Genomic DNA, 18,232 nt, shown 5'->3' on the forward strand with positions numbered 1-18,232 from the left:
CAAGCCTTATAAATCATCAAAAATAGAACATTATAGAGGAGTGAGAGAAACATGCTTCTGTCTTAAGTGTTGGAATCCTGAGAGATGTAACCTCCTAAAGTTGATGCCACTTGAATGTGCCATTATTTTACAAGGGGATTTTGATGAGGGTAACAAGGCTGACATGAAATCGGGGGACACCAATAAAATGATTTTTAATTTATAGAAAAATGTACACTTATGCCAAAAACATTGCTTAACAATGAAACTGTATTTAAAATGATATGCAAATGTGATTTTTATATCATTTTGCCTTTTGTTGCAAATTAAAAGTCATGCTGAAAAGAAAAATCATAGTGCGGGACAGGCCAAAAACCTTACCTTACCCTTACCAGCATAAATGCTATTCAAGTTATTTAAAATAATGTTTAATTGACTTTAATTTAATGTCATATTGATGAAAGAATACATAATATTGCGATTTTCAAATCACAAATTTAGTTGTTGTTAAATTAATTCTATGTTTGATTATTTCTTAGGGATGCAAAATGCACCAGTTGCGTGGTATGACCCTTCAGCACATTTGAGATCTCCCAGTCCAAGCTGTGGTCCCAAAGCCAAGGCTTCAGGAACTAAACAGAAAAATTCCAGTAAGTCAACTGCTTATATATATATTTAATAATATTTTGGAGCAATAAACAACACACATTAAAATGTACACCTTCCTCTCATTGTTCTTCTATTTCTTGATAGGCAAGACTGCTAAAGATCAGAAGGAGCGCAAAGACCAGAAGCCAAACAGTAAGCTCTGACTACCCCTCCATGTGTTCATTATTTTACAACTGACTATTACTGTTTGCCTGATTACTGTTATGTGTGTTGAACATATTCACACCTAGTGATTTGATTAAAAAGGAGGGGCCTGTGTTAGTTTATGTTTCACAGAGATTTTCTCAAATTGTTCTGAAAAGGAATGTGAATCAAATTAATATATCTTAGAAATGATTCTAACATTATATGTATATTCTCTTTGCCAGGATCTAGGAATCCTTCTAAAGGAGCAAATCCTGTTTTCTCCAAAAGCATGGAAAACTTGCTTGACATCACAGTTAAAACTGTAGACATACCTGACATAAGTATGTGGAAAAAGTTCTTCTTCAGTCTTGTCCTCCAAAATTGAATCTTTACTGTAAGGGGTCTGTGCTCCAAAACTACACCATTTACTGTAATTCCAGAATAGACTGCAGATGCTACTATAGAAGCAGAAAAGAAATATATCAGACCAGGTGTTTTTAAATAATTGAATGTCAGGGGTGCAGTTCCCACACAACGAAGTAGTATTAATAATGCACATGTGTACTCTTCAAAAAAGGCACTGATTGTTGACACACTAAAATATATAGATTTGTGTGTGTTTATATATATATATATATACAGGTGCATCTCAATAAATTAGAATGTCGTGGAAAAGTTCATTTATTTCAGTAATTCAACTCAAATTGTGAAACTCGTGTATTAAATAAATTCAATGCACACAGACTGAAGTAGTTTAAGTCTTTGGTTCTTTTAATTGTGATGATTTTGGCTCACATTTAACAAAAACCCACCAATTCACTATCTCAACAAATTAGAATACTTCATAAGACCACAATTTTCCTAATTTCGGCTCTGTATGCCACCAGAACAAAATTAAAAATAAAACAATCAAGTTGAAATTGAAGTGCATTTTAATTTATTTCTTGGCTGGATGTTGTGAAAGGGTTTTTCTTTACCATGGAGAAGATCCTCCGATCATCCACCACTGTTGTCCTCCGTGGACATCCAGGCCTTTTTATGTTGCTGAGCTGACCAGTGCGTTCTTTTTTTCTCAGAATGTACCAAACTATTGATTTGGCCACTCCTAATGTTCCTGCTTTCTCTCTGATGGATTTGTTTCATTTTTGAAGCCTAATTGTCTGTTTCACTTGTATGGAGAGCTCCTTTGACCGCATGATGTAGGTTCACAGCAACAGCTTCCAAATGCAAATGGCACACTTAGAATCAACTCTAGTCCTTTTACCTGCTTAATTGGTGTAGAAATAACGAAAGAAAAGCCCACGCCTGTCCATGAAACAGCTTTTGAGTCAATTGTCCAATTACTTATGGTCTCTTGAAAAGGGGGGAGATACATATTAAAGAGCTGTAATTCCTTAACCTTTCGTCCAATTTTGATGAGAATACTCTCAAATTAAAGCTCAGAGTGTGCACTTTAAGACCACTTTAAGCCCATATGGTCAGCAGCTAAAATAATAAAAATTGTGCATGTGTCCAAATATATATGGACCTGACTGTATATATATATATATATATATATATATATGTATGTACATTTGAGCATGATCTAAGAAGAAACTATGCTTCTAACCACAGGTTGAGAGCTATAGTTCCATGATCACACATGTTTGTGACCCTGTTTGCAAATGTTTGAAACAATGGTTTCATGAAACAGCAAATTGTTGAATTTTGTGGGTAGCGACAGAAGAGCCATAGTTGGCTAACAGTGCTATTAGGAAATTCACCCCGGATTGTTTGGATTTGTTATACTAATGCATTAATAAAATGAGCGAACCTTTCATTCCCTTTGGAGGCAATACATTAGTGGTTTCTGAAAGCTTTTTATTTCCTCTTTCTCTCATTACAGATCCACCTGCTATTTCACCAACTGTGCTAAACTTTGCTAAACGAAGTGACCTTCTTAAATGTGAGTTTGACATAGTTTCGATTTTATCCACTTGTTCATGTTCATCACCTTTTACATCTATATGCTTGTGTTTCTTCTGTCTAGATGGCACTATCCTCAATTTTGACGTCAGAACAGCTCACAAGCGGATCTCGCTGTCTGAAAACAACACCAAAGCGACAGTCTCGGACGACCCAGCTCATTATACAGATATTCCCCTTCGCTTTTCTGTCTGTTCCCAGGTGCTCTGCACAAAGGGTTTCTCTCAGGGCCGTCATTATTGGGAGATCAAAATGAGCAGTAACAACTTCTGCGGATTGGGACTTGCATACGGACGAATTGACCGCAAGGGTCCCTCTAGCCGTCTGGGGCGTAATGCAGACTCCTGGTGTGTGGAGTGGTTTAACATGAAGCTTTCTGCATGGCACAACAGCATCGAGACGGTGCTGCAGAATCCCAGCCCAAGCCGCGTGGGCATCTTGCTGGACTGTGATCAGAGAAGTGCAACATTCTATACTGTGCAGGACCGGGCCTACCCTTTCCACACATTTGTCTTTCCTTTCACTGAGGCTGTGTATCCCGCTTTCTGGATCTTCTCAAATGGCTCTTCTGTCTCTTTGTGCAAGCTCGGCAATTGAAAGTATCTAAGTCGAACTGATATTCATTTGAATGAATTGATGTTTTGTTTATCTTTGGAAGAAAAATTGAGATATTTTTAATATACTGTCATCTGTGTCCATTCAGTGAGTCCACACAACCAGAATGTTCAAGCTTCATGAAATCTTTGAAGGATTTTCAATAGATGGGCAAAAATAATTACGGTAAATTTAAAAATATCTTCATTTTTGTTCCAAAGATGATCAAAAGTCTTTTGAAACGGGTTTGAAATGACAGGAGCATGAGTAACAGATGACAGAATATTAATTTATGGGGTTTAATCAAGCCAGGTTTGATGCAAATAAACTTTTAAATTCTAATTTAGGTGTGTTGTGACTGTACAGAATGCATAAAGCAGTCTTAAAGCAGTTTTAATCTATAAATGTCCGGGTAATGTCTTTTAATGTTGACCAAAAAAAAAAAAAAAGATTGATGGATGGATGATATCGAAAGGCTAATGCAGTCCAACTGTCACTAAATAAACCTCAATAAACTATTATAACTATTATATGGCTACGTACCAAATAAAAGTAAATCAATTATTGATTTAGTCTGAAATTACTTTCAAGAACAAGAAGAACAAGACTGCAGAGTGATGCAAGAGACACTAGCTCAGCTATGCTGAAAATACTTGAGTTGAAAACCGCGCAAGACAACACTCAATCGAATCGTTTAGTGGTCATTATTCAAAAATGTTTGACTTAATTGCTACGATTGACGTCATTGATCCAGAAAAGAGAAATTTCAATGTACATATGTGGTTTGCAAATGTTGACACATTATTCTTAATTAATCTTACTTGGTTCTGTGAATTGTGTTATTTTGGCAGATTTTACTTGCGAGTTGTTTGAAGTGTTTAACTTCATCACATGATCACACTTGACATTTGTTGGTTTGATCACATGGGCAAAGTCCACTGGCCGTGTGCTCCAGATAGAGTTGTATTGGTTCTTGATCAAAGTATCCTCGCCGGGTCCAGTCAGTTTTTAATTTAAGCATGTGCAATTCTGTCAAACCAACAAGTGTTAAATGTGTGTTAAAAATGTTAATAGTGAAAAGAAAAGTTTAGTAGTAAGGCATTTATTGTTTGCTTTATGCAATATTACAATTTTGGTTGATACATCATATAGAGTAACTGATTATTTAAAAAATGTAAATGAAAATATTGTACATTGTTGGGGAGAAAAATATACATAAAGTAACATATCAGAATGATACCAATAAAAGCATTACATGACCAAGTCTCGTATAAGAATAAATATAACATCTAGATTTATTGTTCTTTCTCTCTCATCTTCTGTTGTATTGATCACATTTGTGAAATTGTTATGTTATGACTTAATCCTGCTCCTGTAATGGTGATTGTTCATTTGTGCAGCTCCCATTGTTTTCAGTGCTGAACAATAAAAAAAATATAATTACAATAAAAAAATAAACTACATTTTTGACCAAGGAATTCTTTATGTTCTAACTTAATTAAATGTTTTGGCTCAATCGTCTCCAGCTTGTAATATATGTTGGTATGTTATCTGGGTATACAAACAAGCCTAGTTACACATTAAACACAATGCCAGGAGCAGCTACTGTCAAATAAAAACTAGGCTTCATTTGAGTTTGAAAAACAAGACCGTAAGTCATGGGTGTTAACCTTGTGTCATGTTTCTATATTTCAACCTTCAATATTCAATACAGAATCCCATTTCATCGAACACTCACAAACGTTTAAAATGATAAACTATCAGTACTCCCAAGGAGAATAATATTCGTTTAAAACCCCTTTGACATATTTGGAGCATGTGTAAAAAGAAAAAAAAGAGTGCAATTACAGTAAAGAAAAAATGTTTTCATCAGTATTTATACACAAACATATTCGAAAAAGTAATTTTTAATGACACTAATCAAAAAACATCACAATTTTGATTTTGTCCTTTCTCAAGGTATAGAAGCATTCTCAAGTTTTCAGACATTACTAAACTTTTTTTTAAATAAAACTAATACAGCAGTCTACATTTTGATGTACAACTGATAAAGATCATTTAACGCGAAAATATTCAGTCTTTGAGATAAAATGATATATACTTTTGGTAACACTTGTAAACCTTTTAGCTTCCAAGAAAGTATCAAAATCTCCTTCAAAATTATGTATGAAAAATGGCTGCCATCTAGATTAGTTCTCTTTAACAATCTGTAAGGTAAAATCACTCTGAACATGAAATTAACTAAACCAAACTATAAACTGCTCAAATACATTACATCAGCAAAACCTCATATTAATCAAAAAAGGTTTTAATGGCTAATATGTCTAACTCCTGCAAAGAGAGGGAGAGTCACCATTAGGAAAGCCACAGATGTAGATATAATTATATGAAACTTATTACATACATTACATACTACCACTCCACAAGCTGTTTTTGTTTTCTATCCTGTCCTAGTTTTTCAAGAACATTACTGTTCTTATGCTACAACTGCACTGAAAGCAGAAAGACTTGGAAGAGTGGGACTAAAGAAAATACTCAGAAACCCTGTAAGGGTGGTTATATTCTAGGCAAAGTAATTTTTACTAAAGCAGGATGCATAAAATCATAAATCTCTATGGAAATGTGGAGAAAATAAACAATGAATAAAACAATAAAAATGCCTGATAATCAGCATATGTGAACAACAAAATAAAGAACGGTATCTTAATCCAGTGCTCTGAAACCTTTTACTGCCATTTCATAAACTAAACCAATAACACGCGTGGAACAGTTGCAAAATAATAAGATATCAATGGCACACCCATTCACAATCTACTCTAGATTCAAGCAGTACAATGGTGTTTCACAAAAGACGTTTACAAAACATAAGGACCTAAACAAAATTATTGCACAGCTTCATTTACATATACAACTCAAATACAAGATTTCTGCAGTGAGTTGTATTTTCACAGACCTATGGCACTCAAGATCAGTGCAAAACATTTGTGTCCAAGCAGCTTTGTTTGTAACATTCTCCACTGGACTGAATTTTCTTTTTTATGATTGCCTGAGCTCTGCTTACAGCTAAATATGATTCTATTGTGGACTAAATATCTAAAACCTGAGCCACTTCTTAGAGCTTCCAGGGTAACACTCCCTGGGAGAAAAAAAAAATTATGCACACAAATCTACAAAGCTGTTTCAACAGAGATAGACACCTTGTGGACAGTTTGAGAACTGCAGGAGCTGTGCTTGAGAGAGAAAGGGGCTTTTAAACTCTCAGAAATAACCACTGCAGATGTTATTACTAGAGCAGCACATGCACATTATGTACATTTACATTTATGACATCAGGGTGTCTTCCTTTCATGCTGTGCTACTTTCTGGGGTGGAAATAGCACAGACAGAATGATTACAGCCTTACTAAGACACTGTCACAGTTTCCTGTGTGTTGCTAGCTGTGTCAATGTGATCGGCTGAGGGTTCTTCAGCCTCTGAGGCGCTGGAGTCATCATCATCTGTGTGTTCTGCACTGTGGTACAGCATGAGGGCCTGGGTCTTATGGGTAATGGTGATGGTGCATGGACCTTGCGCCCACGGCTCTCCATCCACCTGCATTGGCATCCGAGAACTCTTCAACACCAGCTACCACAAAAAAGCAAAGGATAAAGAGTCACCTTTATTCATACAGTGCATTATGCAATACGTATCATTTCAAAGCAGCTTTACAGTATTAAATAGGAAAATAACAGAATCAGTGATGCAAATTTCTTCAAACGTGAAAAAAATCTAATTCTGCTTTCAAGTAGCTATAAACACAATAGTCATTAATCAGCTCGATTCAGTTCAGTGTTGGTTCAGTTCAGTTCAATACCAATGTTTATGTTGTAAAATTCATCAAATTATGAATTGAGATCAAATCAAAAGCAGCTTTAAAGAAGGCAACAGTGGCATAATTCAGCTCAAGTCAGTTCAATGTTGATTCAATCCTGTTCAATAACAGAACATGTTGCAAAATTCATCAATCATGAAAAATTTATTTAGGCTATAAAGCAGCTCTACAGAAGACAAATGAGTCATTATGCACCTCAACTCAGTTCAAGATTTGTTCTCATCTAATATCGTCAGCACCGATTTGTGGATTGCTATTATTCAGCATAGAGGTCTTTACAGGCATTATATTACATTACATTGGATAAGTGTCTGCTAAATGACTAAATTTAAAGCGACTTACAAATGAGGACAATGGAAGCAATCTAAATCAACAAAAGAGCAATGATATGCAAGTGCTATAACAAGTCTCAGTTAGCTTAATGCAGTACACGTAGCAAGGTTTTTTTTTTTTTTATTATATAATAAAAAGAAAACAGATAGGATCGAAAAAGCATAAAGCAAGCTAGTGTTAGAGGCCTTTTTTGCTTTTTGTTAATTGTATAATAAATAAAAAGAAAACAAACTGATAGAATACAAAAAGAATAGAGAAGCTAGTGTTAGTTTTTGTTTTGTTTTTTAAGAAAACAAGCAGTTAGTAAATAAATAGAGTTCAAGTCTAAAAGGGGCAAGTTTTTTTTTTTTTTTTAAAGAATAGAATTAGAATAGAGAGTGCTAGAGTTAGAGGGTCAAATAAAGATGGAAGAGATGTATTTTTAGCCGATTCTTGAAGATGGTTAAGGACTCAGCTGCTCGGATTGAGTTGGGCAGGTCATTCCACCAGGAGGGAACATTAAACAGGCATTAAAGTTAGCATGAAATAAAAACTGTAACCGTCTTTTCCCAGTTGTGATCCAAGTGAAATTGCTTCTTTAATAAGAAAAATAAAGGGAGGGACTTGAATTTGTCTTTCAGAAATCGACTGGATAGTCAGATTTCTGTTGCTTGCTAATTACTGCAGTCACTTCATGTGAGTGACAGGTTGCTGAAGGGACAGCATTGAGACTTGACTGGCTATTGGACAACCTTATTGCCCAGACCTGACACTGTAGACACGGCAAAAGGGAAGAGACGTCATTGCAAGGGGATAGGCATGTTAAAGTACAGTTTAGTTAAGTTTAGTTTGTCTGGCGTTTTCAATTCATTTCTATGGAAGCTCACATGTTGGCTTGTGAAAAACACTGAGCATCCAAGAGTGTACAAAACTTTATGCAAACGAGCAGCATCTGTCTTAAATATTTAAAAAATACAGATTGTGCTGGAGTTTCTGCTGGATTTTGTGCGTGAATCTTATTGTTTACACATTGGATGCTTTGATATATGTTAAATATTGTAGTTTTGACACTTTCACTGTGAATAGACTTAAAGGGGTCATATGATGCGATTTCAAGTTTTCCTTTCTCTTTGGAGTGTTACAAGCTGATTGTGCATAGATAAGATCCCTGAAGTTGCAAAGACTAAAGTCTCAAAACCAAAGAGATATTCTTTATCAAAGTTAAGACGTTCTAACACGCCCCCACATACCTACCTCACTACGTGGGAATATTTGCATAATGCCGCCCAAATGAGCACGCAAAGAAAGAAGGCGTGGTTTCAGGAACAGCAGTTAGTGTTGAAGCAGCCATGTCAAGGAGACGCTGTGTGTTTCTAGGCGAAAGCAAAAGCACTTTATTTGGCCTTCCAGAAGTAGATGCATTTAGGAATCTTTAGGCTTGAACTGATGGTAAAACTAATGACATTATTTACTGTCTTTACATTTATTTTGAAAGATGAAGCTCGCGATTATGGTAAGGGGCGTTACATTTCCGACGAGTGCTTGTGGTGTTCGGCCAATCAGAATGCACTGGGTCAGCTGGCCAATCAGAGCAGACTGCACTTGTCGGAAGGAGGGACTTTATAGAAAACGAAGCATTTGAGAGAGGCGGGGCTTAGAGGACCTACAATAATGTACAGTATTTGAAAAATAATGTGTTTTCTGAACATTAAAGCATGTCAACATATTCTGTTACACCAAATACACAAAATAATGATCTTTAAAAAGCATCATATGACCCCTTTAACAAGTTTATTAAATTGACATACCGTATATATGATTATATTGACTGTGTACTGAAAAAACAGATTAAACAAAATTGCTATAGACACACCCTAAAGTGGAGACGTTGTAGTGTTTTGAGTGCCATGGAGCTGAACCATGACTCACACTTAAGCACCATTTAAGCTGTATGAATAAAGAACATTTGTATGTCTTACCCGTACTGTATGTGCCTGTCCCAGCCTCACAGGATTGGCCAGATTCACCTGGATCTGTGCACAGTGGAATGAGCCATAAACTCCCACCACCTCTAATAAACCATCATCAACACTAAAGAAAGAAAAAGGAAATAAAGAAAATACAAATTAAACAGGCAATATTTGCAAATGTCATTCTACTCTGATCCAGATCTATAAGTATTAATTTTTATTTAATTTCAACCTAATCTTGACAAAGTCAAGTCTGTATATTATAGTATAGTACAGTATATAAAGTGTATAGTAAAGTGATATTTGGATTCTCACCGTGTTGGAGGATAGGGTTCATCTCCCATTCCCTCCCACAGTCTACAGCCACCGCCCCAGTAGCCGATATTGCACACTATTATCCCCTCCAGACTGGGCAAAGTCACTTGTTCTCCATCCAGCTCCAGCTAAAGAAGCACAATTAAGCACTATCGAACATTAAAACTATAATAATGCAGCATCTTCCATATGTGTGGCCAAAAAGAGAAACTATAAACTCATAGTTACATCTATTAGAAACAGGATTTTTCTGTAGTTTATGCTTAAAAATACACTTTTGGTCAGAGCTGTGGTATAGCGGTTACCGGTTACAGCACGTTGCTGCATTTTGTGTTAAGCTTCATAGCATTAAAATACTTTTTTCCTATTTCAGGTTTATGCACAAAAAATGTTAAACACTGCAGGGCTTTCAACACTGCTGGGTCTGCAGATGTCAGCTTCTGTCACATGGCATTTGAATTGGGTCTAACTGTTTGTATGAACAATGGTAGATAAGTCAATATTTGGGAAACCCGTTTAGAAAAAGTAATCATGTTTGCAATTTCATTTGGTGCTGCTAGCGGTTCAGAAATTACAACGCAGCTTTTAAGAAAGCATAACTTGTTCTCACAAAAGCACCAGGAATCCGTAACCAAAAGTAACAATACAGAGCTGTTGCTTGAAGCCGTTTGTTAGAGATATGCTGTGTCCCTATTCACCTCCTTATACTATGCCCTAAAAGTATGTACACTTTTTGTGAAGAAAAAGTACATACTTTTGAGTGTTTAGCAGAATAGTAGGCAAGCTTTGGGACATACTACTTTGTCATAATTATGTCTTTAACGGAGCACTCTGTTGCCATCCTATCACCATTTAAACTGCCTGTCAATCATCTTCTTACCGTTAACATCACCCACATTTCGTTTAATTTAATTTCCTATGGTATTGGAGAGAAATGATCTTTCAACTCCCCCCATGTGTTTGCATAATACTGCATTTAAAAATGAATGACTAAATGTATCTTTATAAAAGATCTCAATGTTGTTGCAGATGGAATATAACGCAGATAGCATGAAATAAATAATTTTTCAACAGGTCACCTTACTCTACTTGTCCATCGGCCTCGCATATCCGCCATGTCTGTAGTTTTTTTAACACTTTTAATTCACGTTTGTAATTCTAGTCTAATCCTCATCCAACACGCAATAGGTCGTGGGTATTAGCCCACGGGATTAGCTGTTAGAGTGTGCACGGATCTGGACTTTAAATTTCCACCAGAAATAGTAAACCATCCAGGTACCTTTAGGATACTCATTTTAACAAACCACGATTTGGGACACACTAATTCTAATTTTGAATGTTATTTAGGATGGATAGTATGTGAATTGGGATGCAGCAATAGATTCTTAAGGTTAGAATACACTACACAATTTTTGCCCCGATTTTCCCCTGATTTACAGTCCAAACAAGTTGACGCTAGTTGTCGAAAGTCAGAGTCAGTCCACAGATTTGAGTTCACAGATTTAATTGAAAATCACATAGTGTGTGATGATCACAGACTCCGATTTTTTAGCTTCAGACTATGATTCCATCCATTGATCTTCAGGTGTTTAGTGTATGATGGCCAGTTTTCCTCTAAGACTGCGTTTTAAAATTTGTTGCGATTTTAAAAGCCATGTAGTGTATTCCAGGCTTTAGTATTTCATCATTATATCATAACTGAGAGACACCACAGCAATGAAGCAGGAAGTTCCTGTCAAGGCTAAGGCTTCCAGAGAACGCGCTAATCATATGACGCCAACAACAATAAAGGAAACGATTAGAAAACACTTTTCCCTTGAATCACTTGTCTCAGTAAGCAAATGAAAATGTTTACCTCAATCCTCTTATCCAGATCTTTACATTCTTGCACTAAACAATCTTTGGTACCATAGAAGAAGTACACTGCCTGTGAGAAAAGAAAATTGTCAGCACCGTCAGCCATGAATTTACAAAACACTTCTGTTTTTAATGAAAAGGGGGAACCTAGCAGTGTGTTGATACAGGAAAAGTTGTGTAATAGTCCTACTAGTAGTCGATAGATACGTTTTTATAGGTACAGTAAACTTACTGCATTCATGTTTTATTGCAAAACACTTTAGCTGCTACTGAGGTGAGACATAGTTAAGATTAGGGGCAGGTTTAGTGTGGTATGGTTAGGTTTAAGGGTGGGTTAAGGGGCAGGGCTAGGGTCAACAGTGTATAGATGTATCTAAAGAAATTAATTAAAGATGTAATAAAAAAAAAAAAGATGTACATTTATGTACACAATAAGTGCATTGTATCAAAAAATTTATTTAAAAGCTAGTACATAGTAGTTAAAGACATTTCATATAAAAAGGGTCCTTTTTTTATAATTGTGGATGTATAAATCAACTGCAGAGTCATGACATTTTCTCAGTTATATTCAGTCTTTACACTGAAGAAATGATTTTGAAACAAGTAAACTGTAAGCAAACTTAAGCTAAATAAAGGAAATTAGATGGTTTTACAGATATAAATGTTTTTACATTGAAATATGCAGCTTATCTGATATGAAAAATGAATTAATCCCCTGATATGAAAAATGAAAAGATGGACAGGAAACGCCTCAGACCTTATTGATGATTCGGCTGGAGAAAAAGGAGGGCGTTTTCTCTCTGTGCGCATGGAAGTTCAGTGCCATGAGAGCATCAGGACCCACTGAGAAATAATTATTCATGGACAACACCTGGCAAGAAAACAACTTCATGATTGATTTAACAAATACTGTGTTTCATGGGATTTTATGCTAATAAATTGGTTGTGTACAAATTTGCTTAGCATACAAATAATTTCATTTGCATGTTTCTGGGGTACATCCTCCTGCTGGTTGATCATATATTGTATGTACTGACCTTTGGCTTACGAAAATAGTTTCCTTTGGAGACAACTTGAACTTTCCACCTAACACATTAACAGCAGAAATACAAAATAAATTGAATGACAAAAGCCATTCCTCATAATTCAAGACTTTACAGCACAGCCAGGGTCTTACCTGTCCATTTGGACTACCTCAGCCTCTAGAACATTCCTGAGCACCTGTTCTACTGGAATCTCTCCAGCATATCCTGCTCCCCATCCTAAAGAGTTTGATAAATCATTGCCTGTGCCCAACGGCAGGATAGTCACAAGAGGGATAAACTGATCCTGACCCTTTACAGAATGAGAAAGAGACAAACACAGACAATATTTTAATAACCCAAGAAACAACAAATGACCTTTTTCTAATGAAATAACACCACGAATGTGAATATAAGCATCACATAATGACATTACAGATCCTACTAGCAAGGCCACATACTGTACATGTACAGTCATTATATGGCACAGCGCTAAAACACATGGGGGGAAAAAGCTTGGCTTACATCCACAACAACTGACTTTAATATAATGTATAACATGTTCAAGTCCACTCAACTATTTGGCTACAGCTCTCACCTTCAGCTTCATGGTATCAATGGCATCCAGAACCCAGCCTACTGTGCCATCTCCCCCACACACCAGAACACGCACGCTGCCTGGGGGCAGAAGAGTACACAGCTGCAGGGCTTTAGAGGGAGGCAGCTCAGAAAGATCAAACACCTGGAAGAAACAAAAAACGAAATAACTTAACTTCTTGTTTTAATCATTAGATAGTAGGAAGAATGTGATCGGTCTTTCAAACAAAATAAAAAGAGCCAAGAATGCATGGAAACAGAGAGAGAGACTGGCTGATTATGTGAATGTAAGCACAGACTCAAGTGACACCTGCACGGGGTTCAGGAGGGTACGAAATTCTCCCAGCAAAACTTCCCCCATGTTGTTGCCACTTCTTGTGTTTGCCAAGACCAGAACCGGAGTCCAGCCACTCCCACAGACTGCAGCAAGCTGCATACAAAAAAAGCCTGTTTACTTTGTGGTGATCTTATTGAGCCCATAACTTAATGCTTTCTCTGAACCCTCACCTCTCTCTCTCTCTCTCTCTCTCTCTCTCACACACACACACTCTCTCTCTCTCTCTCTCTATCTCTCACTCTGGCTCACTCTCTCTCTCTCTTACTCTGGCTCACTCTCTCTGTCCTCATATACTAATCTTTTTGTACTCTCACTAAAGAATGCTTAGTAGCAAGCCGTATCATTAATTTGTTTTGTACATAAATGTGCCAACCGCTTGACAGTGGCTTTTCTGATCTGTAGGGACAAACTGCTTGCATAAATAAACTACACTGGTGTACTTGTTAATAAATACTCTACGGTTGTTGTTGTCCTTAACAGTCTGTGTATCATGCTGAAATTATTCCCTTCACACACACTCTAAAAATGTTTTGTTCGTTTACGTTTATGTGGTAACTAAGACCTAAATTAATTGATTTTACTTCTGACTAAAGAGGATACACAAAATAATTTGTAAAGGTCAAATTAGAAAACAGTATTTGCAACTTTTTTTGACTCTTATGCTCACCAAGGCTACAGTTATTTTATCAAAAATACAGTAATATTGTGAAATATTATTACACTTTAAAAGAACTGTTTTCTGTATTTATTTTAAAATGTAACTCGTTTCTGTGATGGCAAAATTAAATTTTCCGCAGCCATAAATCCAGTCTTCAGTGTCATTTTTAAACAATTTAATGCATCATTGCTGAATAAAGGTAAAAAATAAAATAAATCTTACTGACCCTAAACTTTTGAAAGGTGTTGTTTCTACAGCGCTGTTATTTTCATTCAGACCACAAGGTGGCAGGCTACAAAAGGACATCTCTCTTGTCTTAGACTACTGTATATAACTTGGAAAAAGGCCTTATCATTTAAATTAAATTATAATTTATAATTTAATTATAATTTAATTTAAAACTCTAAATTATATAGACATACAAATAAAAACATCTTTAGAAATCTCAACCTGCTACAAAAAAAGAAAAAAAAAAGTTGTAAAAAGTTTTACTTAAATTAAAAAGAAGAAACACTAATTAATAATAAGCTATAATTAAAAAAAAATAACAATAATAAAAGCCAAATTGGTGCCTTAAGAAAAATCACAGTGGTGCCAGCAATTCACTGCACTTTAACACTTATTATTTACTTACAGATGAAGAATAGCAAAAAAAAAAAAAAAAAAAAACTATTAACCAATTGGTCAGGTTATTTTCATTTAGTCGACTGTGCAAGCACTGATCTATTTTGCACATTTTGCAACATTTCAAAACTCTTTTGTTTGTAATTTATTCACAGCTGTGTTTTTTCAAATGCTTATGCATCTTTTAATTTATATATATTTGTTTAATCTATAAATACTGTTCATGTTCTTTTTAAAAAAAACACAAATACTGCATTAAAGAATGGAAATAATGACTCGAGATGCAAGTTGCATTTTTTCATGCTGAAAAAAGATGCTGAAAAAGTCAAAGATGTCAGTCTAAAACACTTGTACATATAAAAGCAATACATCTGACATTTATTACACTGCTTTTTGATTAATGGTTAATCATTTTGTATACCTATAAATTTTCTGGTTTGATTATTATGTGTTTGTGACAACAATATAAATTACATTCATAAACGCCAAAATATCATTTGAAAAAGAAAACTAGACAAAATTAATTATCCTTTAAAGTTCTGTCAATTGTTCTCAACAGGTTACTACTGTATATCATATATGTAAAAGCAAGCACAAAGAACATGTACATCAGCCAGGAACTTACACTACACAATGGTGAAGAATAGTGCAAAAGTATGTAAAATGGGACACAATGTTTCATACTTAAAATTATTATAAAGATTATTATAAACAAAATTAATAGAAATAAATTAGTAGAAATAAATCGGCATTTTATTCCCTGTTTTTGTACCTCTGGTTTAAAACAGGCATGTCTCCTTTAAGACAAAACAAAAAAAAAAGTAGAAAACTAGTCATTTTGGCAGCTTGGTTTCAACAAAATCTGTTTTTGGACCAATAACCTCTGTGCCCTGCTTAAAATAAAAAATGTTTGTCTCTGTTGTAAATTTTTTTACATATCTTTGTGTTTGTGGATGGATCCTCACCTTGCTGTACTCATCAGGGTGTCTTCGGCGGAGTTTGTTGACTTGATAGAGGTAATATGGAGGTATGATAACAGAGCGGAACTCTCCAAGATCACACAAATCATCATTCAGACTAGAAAGGCAGTCATCATGCACTGTGGTCTGACACCATACACACCTATATATATTTCAAAATAAAAACAAAAAATGTGAGTGAGGGCACTTAGAACTGGTAGCTTGGTAGCTGTACTAACTGCAAACCCTCTGTAGTAAAACTCACAGTAAGATTTCTTATTTTGCACATAATATACTTTTAATAAATCATAAAAAAAATGGCACAAATAATTTTAAAATGATTTTAAATCAGCACTTCTTTTGGTTTGAGCCTTAGCAAAAGCGGACCTGGTTACAGGGATTACTGACTCTTTAATCAAACCATGCTTTAGAAAGATTAAACACAAGAGAAAAGGACAGGCTTCTGGTTTGCTCTGTTTGTTCAACAGTCAGGGACGTATTTTAAAGTGCCACAGCCTTAACAAAAATGGATTTCAACAGACGCTTTCGAGTTCTGTTCTAGGCTGTGTGCTCTCTGCTGCTATTGAACAGTGTCTAAAGTTGTTGCCATTCAGCCATCCTTTTTGCTTTAAGTTAAGATGTAAAAACACCTGTCTGTTCTTTAACATTTTCTTGTAAATATTGACTTTGACTTCTGTAAATATTGTTATAACTATGGAAGATCTAGGAAGGTGGGCATCGGTTCTTTTCAAAATAATTTGTTATTGTTGTTTATAGTTAGAGATGCTATTTGTACTTTCTTTCTCAACTTAAAAAGTTCAAACCCATGCTAGAAGCTTGTTTTGTTTGCCTTGTTCCTTCCTCAATACATAAATTAATTCTTGTTTATTTTCACAAACCGTTCATTACATTTTGAAACCTTTAAAGTTGATCATGTGAAAATGCAGTTGTTCCTTTTTCCTACGTTAATTAAAAAATTAAATATGAATATCAATTTTTCTTTTATCCGTTTCCCTTTCATATTTTCCTCAAGCAAGGTTATTCATTCTTGTCCAAAATTGTGGTACAAGTTTAATACATCAAAATATATGACTGTTTTAGATCCTGATTTAGGAGGCTATTTCGCATCATAATTAGTGTTTTTCTGTTATATTAATTAAGAAAGAAAGAAAGAAAGAAAGAAAGAAAGAAAGAAAGAAAGAAAGAAAGAAAGAAAGAAAGAAAGAAAGAAAGAAAGAAAGAAAGAAAGAAAGAAAGAAAGAAAGAAAGAAAGAAAGAAAGAAAGAAAGAAAGAAAGAAAGAAAGAAAGAAAGAAAGAAAGAAAGAAAGAAAGAAAGAAAGAAAGAAAGAAAGAAAGAAAGAAAGAAAGAAAGAAAGAAAGAAAGAAAGAAAGAAAGAAAGAAAGAAAGAAAGAAAGAAAGAAAGAAAGAAAGAAAGAAAGAAAGAAAGAAAGAAAGAAAGAAAGAAAGAAAGAAAGAAAGAAAGAAGCTCATGGTCATATTAAATACCTATAGTCGCAGAGTTTAGGTTGATTCCCGCATTGCTGTTTGCACTCGGCACAGTAGCTGGCGAGGGGCACATTTCCCCTGACCCACTGATGGTAAAACCTCCCATCTGTCTGACTCTGGGTCATGATCTCCTTACATGAGAGGATGCGATCTGCCCTCTGTATGCACTCCTCATCCGCACATATGCCGCAGCAGTCACAGAACGCCCCCTGCAGGATGGGCTGAGAGCACACGCAGCAGTAGGTGGGCTTGTTGAACAGGTCCGTGTAGTGCCAGCCATGTTTGCTCTTTCGGAACAGATCTTTCAGCTGAACTTTGCGTTTGGGACGCTGGAAGCTGCACCACAGTGTGATGAGCACTGGGACCAGAACAGCAACCGTGGTCCAGAGGAGCAAGGTCCACTCTTCCCTCAGCTCAGTACTCTCCTCCATAGCCACAATTCTAATTTTACAGGAATTTCGTCATGCACAAGTCAGATCAGATGAAAATAATCAGTGATTGCCAGCGATCGTCATTAGTCAAGGTGTGGAAGTTTTAACGTCCCCCAACGAGCTTCTATTTCTAACCCCATCCGAGCAGCACATCATCATCGCATCGCCAGGCAATGCACCAAACCTGAGTCACACTGGTGTTACAGCACAGCCATCGTAAAAACCTCCTTGCTGTCAAACACTTGGTACAGCGAGACAAATTGTACTTACAGCAGATAAATGCATTCACGTATATGTTCTAGGTACATTTTGTTTTCAAGGGGAAGATCCCGTCTTCATCTTTGTTATCCATGCATTTTAAAAGTGCTTTGAAACCACTGGAATAACACAAAAAGCGATTAAAAACCTTACAAGATTCATCTAGTTCAATATACGGAA

General features: G+C 35.7%; 2 protein-coding genes across 6 annotated transcripts in view; one reads left to right on the forward strand and one right to left on the reverse strand.

Annotated features, from left to right (window-relative positions):
* The window catches only part of LOC107710025 (E3 ubiquitin/ISG15 ligase TRIM25-like), an 11,628-nt gene extending 7,021 nt beyond the window's left edge, over positions 1-4,607 (forward strand). For all 5 annotated transcript variants that reach the window (XM_016514705.1, XM_016514707.1, XM_016514708.1 and 2 more), the window contains 5 exons: positions 519-629; positions 733-780; positions 1,017-1,115; positions 2,660-2,719; positions 2,804-4,607. In XM_016514705.1, the coding sequence (XP_016370191.1) occupies positions 519-629; positions 733-780; positions 1,017-1,115; positions 2,660-2,719; positions 2,804-3,336 (851 nt within the window). In that variant the 3' untranslated portion in view covers positions 3,337-4,607. The remainder of the gene's footprint in view (positions 1-518; positions 630-732; positions 781-1,016; positions 1,116-2,659; positions 2,720-2,803) is intronic.
* Positions 4,608-6,586: 1,979 nt separating this feature from the next.
* On the reverse strand, positions 6,587-18,232 carry LOC107710026 (diacylglycerol kinase epsilon-like). The gene is made up of 11 exons (XM_016514710.1): positions 17,364-18,232; positions 15,862-16,018; positions 13,588-13,707; positions 13,279-13,422; positions 12,836-12,993; positions 12,696-12,744; positions 12,416-12,529; positions 11,657-11,728; positions 9,802-9,929; positions 9,496-9,607; positions 6,587-6,957 (listed from the first exon to the last, which is right to left on the reverse strand). Exons 1-11 carry the CDS (start codon positions 17,792-17,794, stop codon positions 6,736-6,738), a joined length of 1,707 nt encoding a protein of 568 aa, XP_016370196.1. The 5' UTR covers positions 17,795-18,232; the 3' UTR covers positions 6,587-6,735.

The sequence above is a fragment of the Sinocyclocheilus rhinocerous genome, unplaced genomic scaffold (genome assembly GCF_001515625.1).
Source record: "Sinocyclocheilus rhinocerous isolate Xijiao unplaced genomic scaffold, SAMN03320098_v1.1 scaffold3614, whole genome shotgun sequence".
Classification (NCBI taxonomy): Eukaryota; Metazoa; Chordata; class Actinopteri; order Cypriniformes; family Cyprinidae; genus Sinocyclocheilus; species Sinocyclocheilus rhinocerous.

Bases quoted from the DNA above. Each gene is read 5' to 3' on its own strand.
- LOC107710026 (XM_016514710.1), bottom strand. From the start codon at position 17,794: ATGGAGGAGAGTACTGAGCTGAGGGAAGAGTGGACCTTGCTCCTCTGG. The intron at 16,019-17,363 runs GTATTTAATATG...AAATATATATAG, and splicing joins CCTAAACTCTGCGACTATAG to GTGTGTATGGTGTCAGACCA. The intron at 6,958-9,495 runs GTAAGACATACA...TTTTTGTGGTAG, and splicing joins GACAGGCACATACAGTACGG to CTGGTGTTGAAGAGTTCTCG.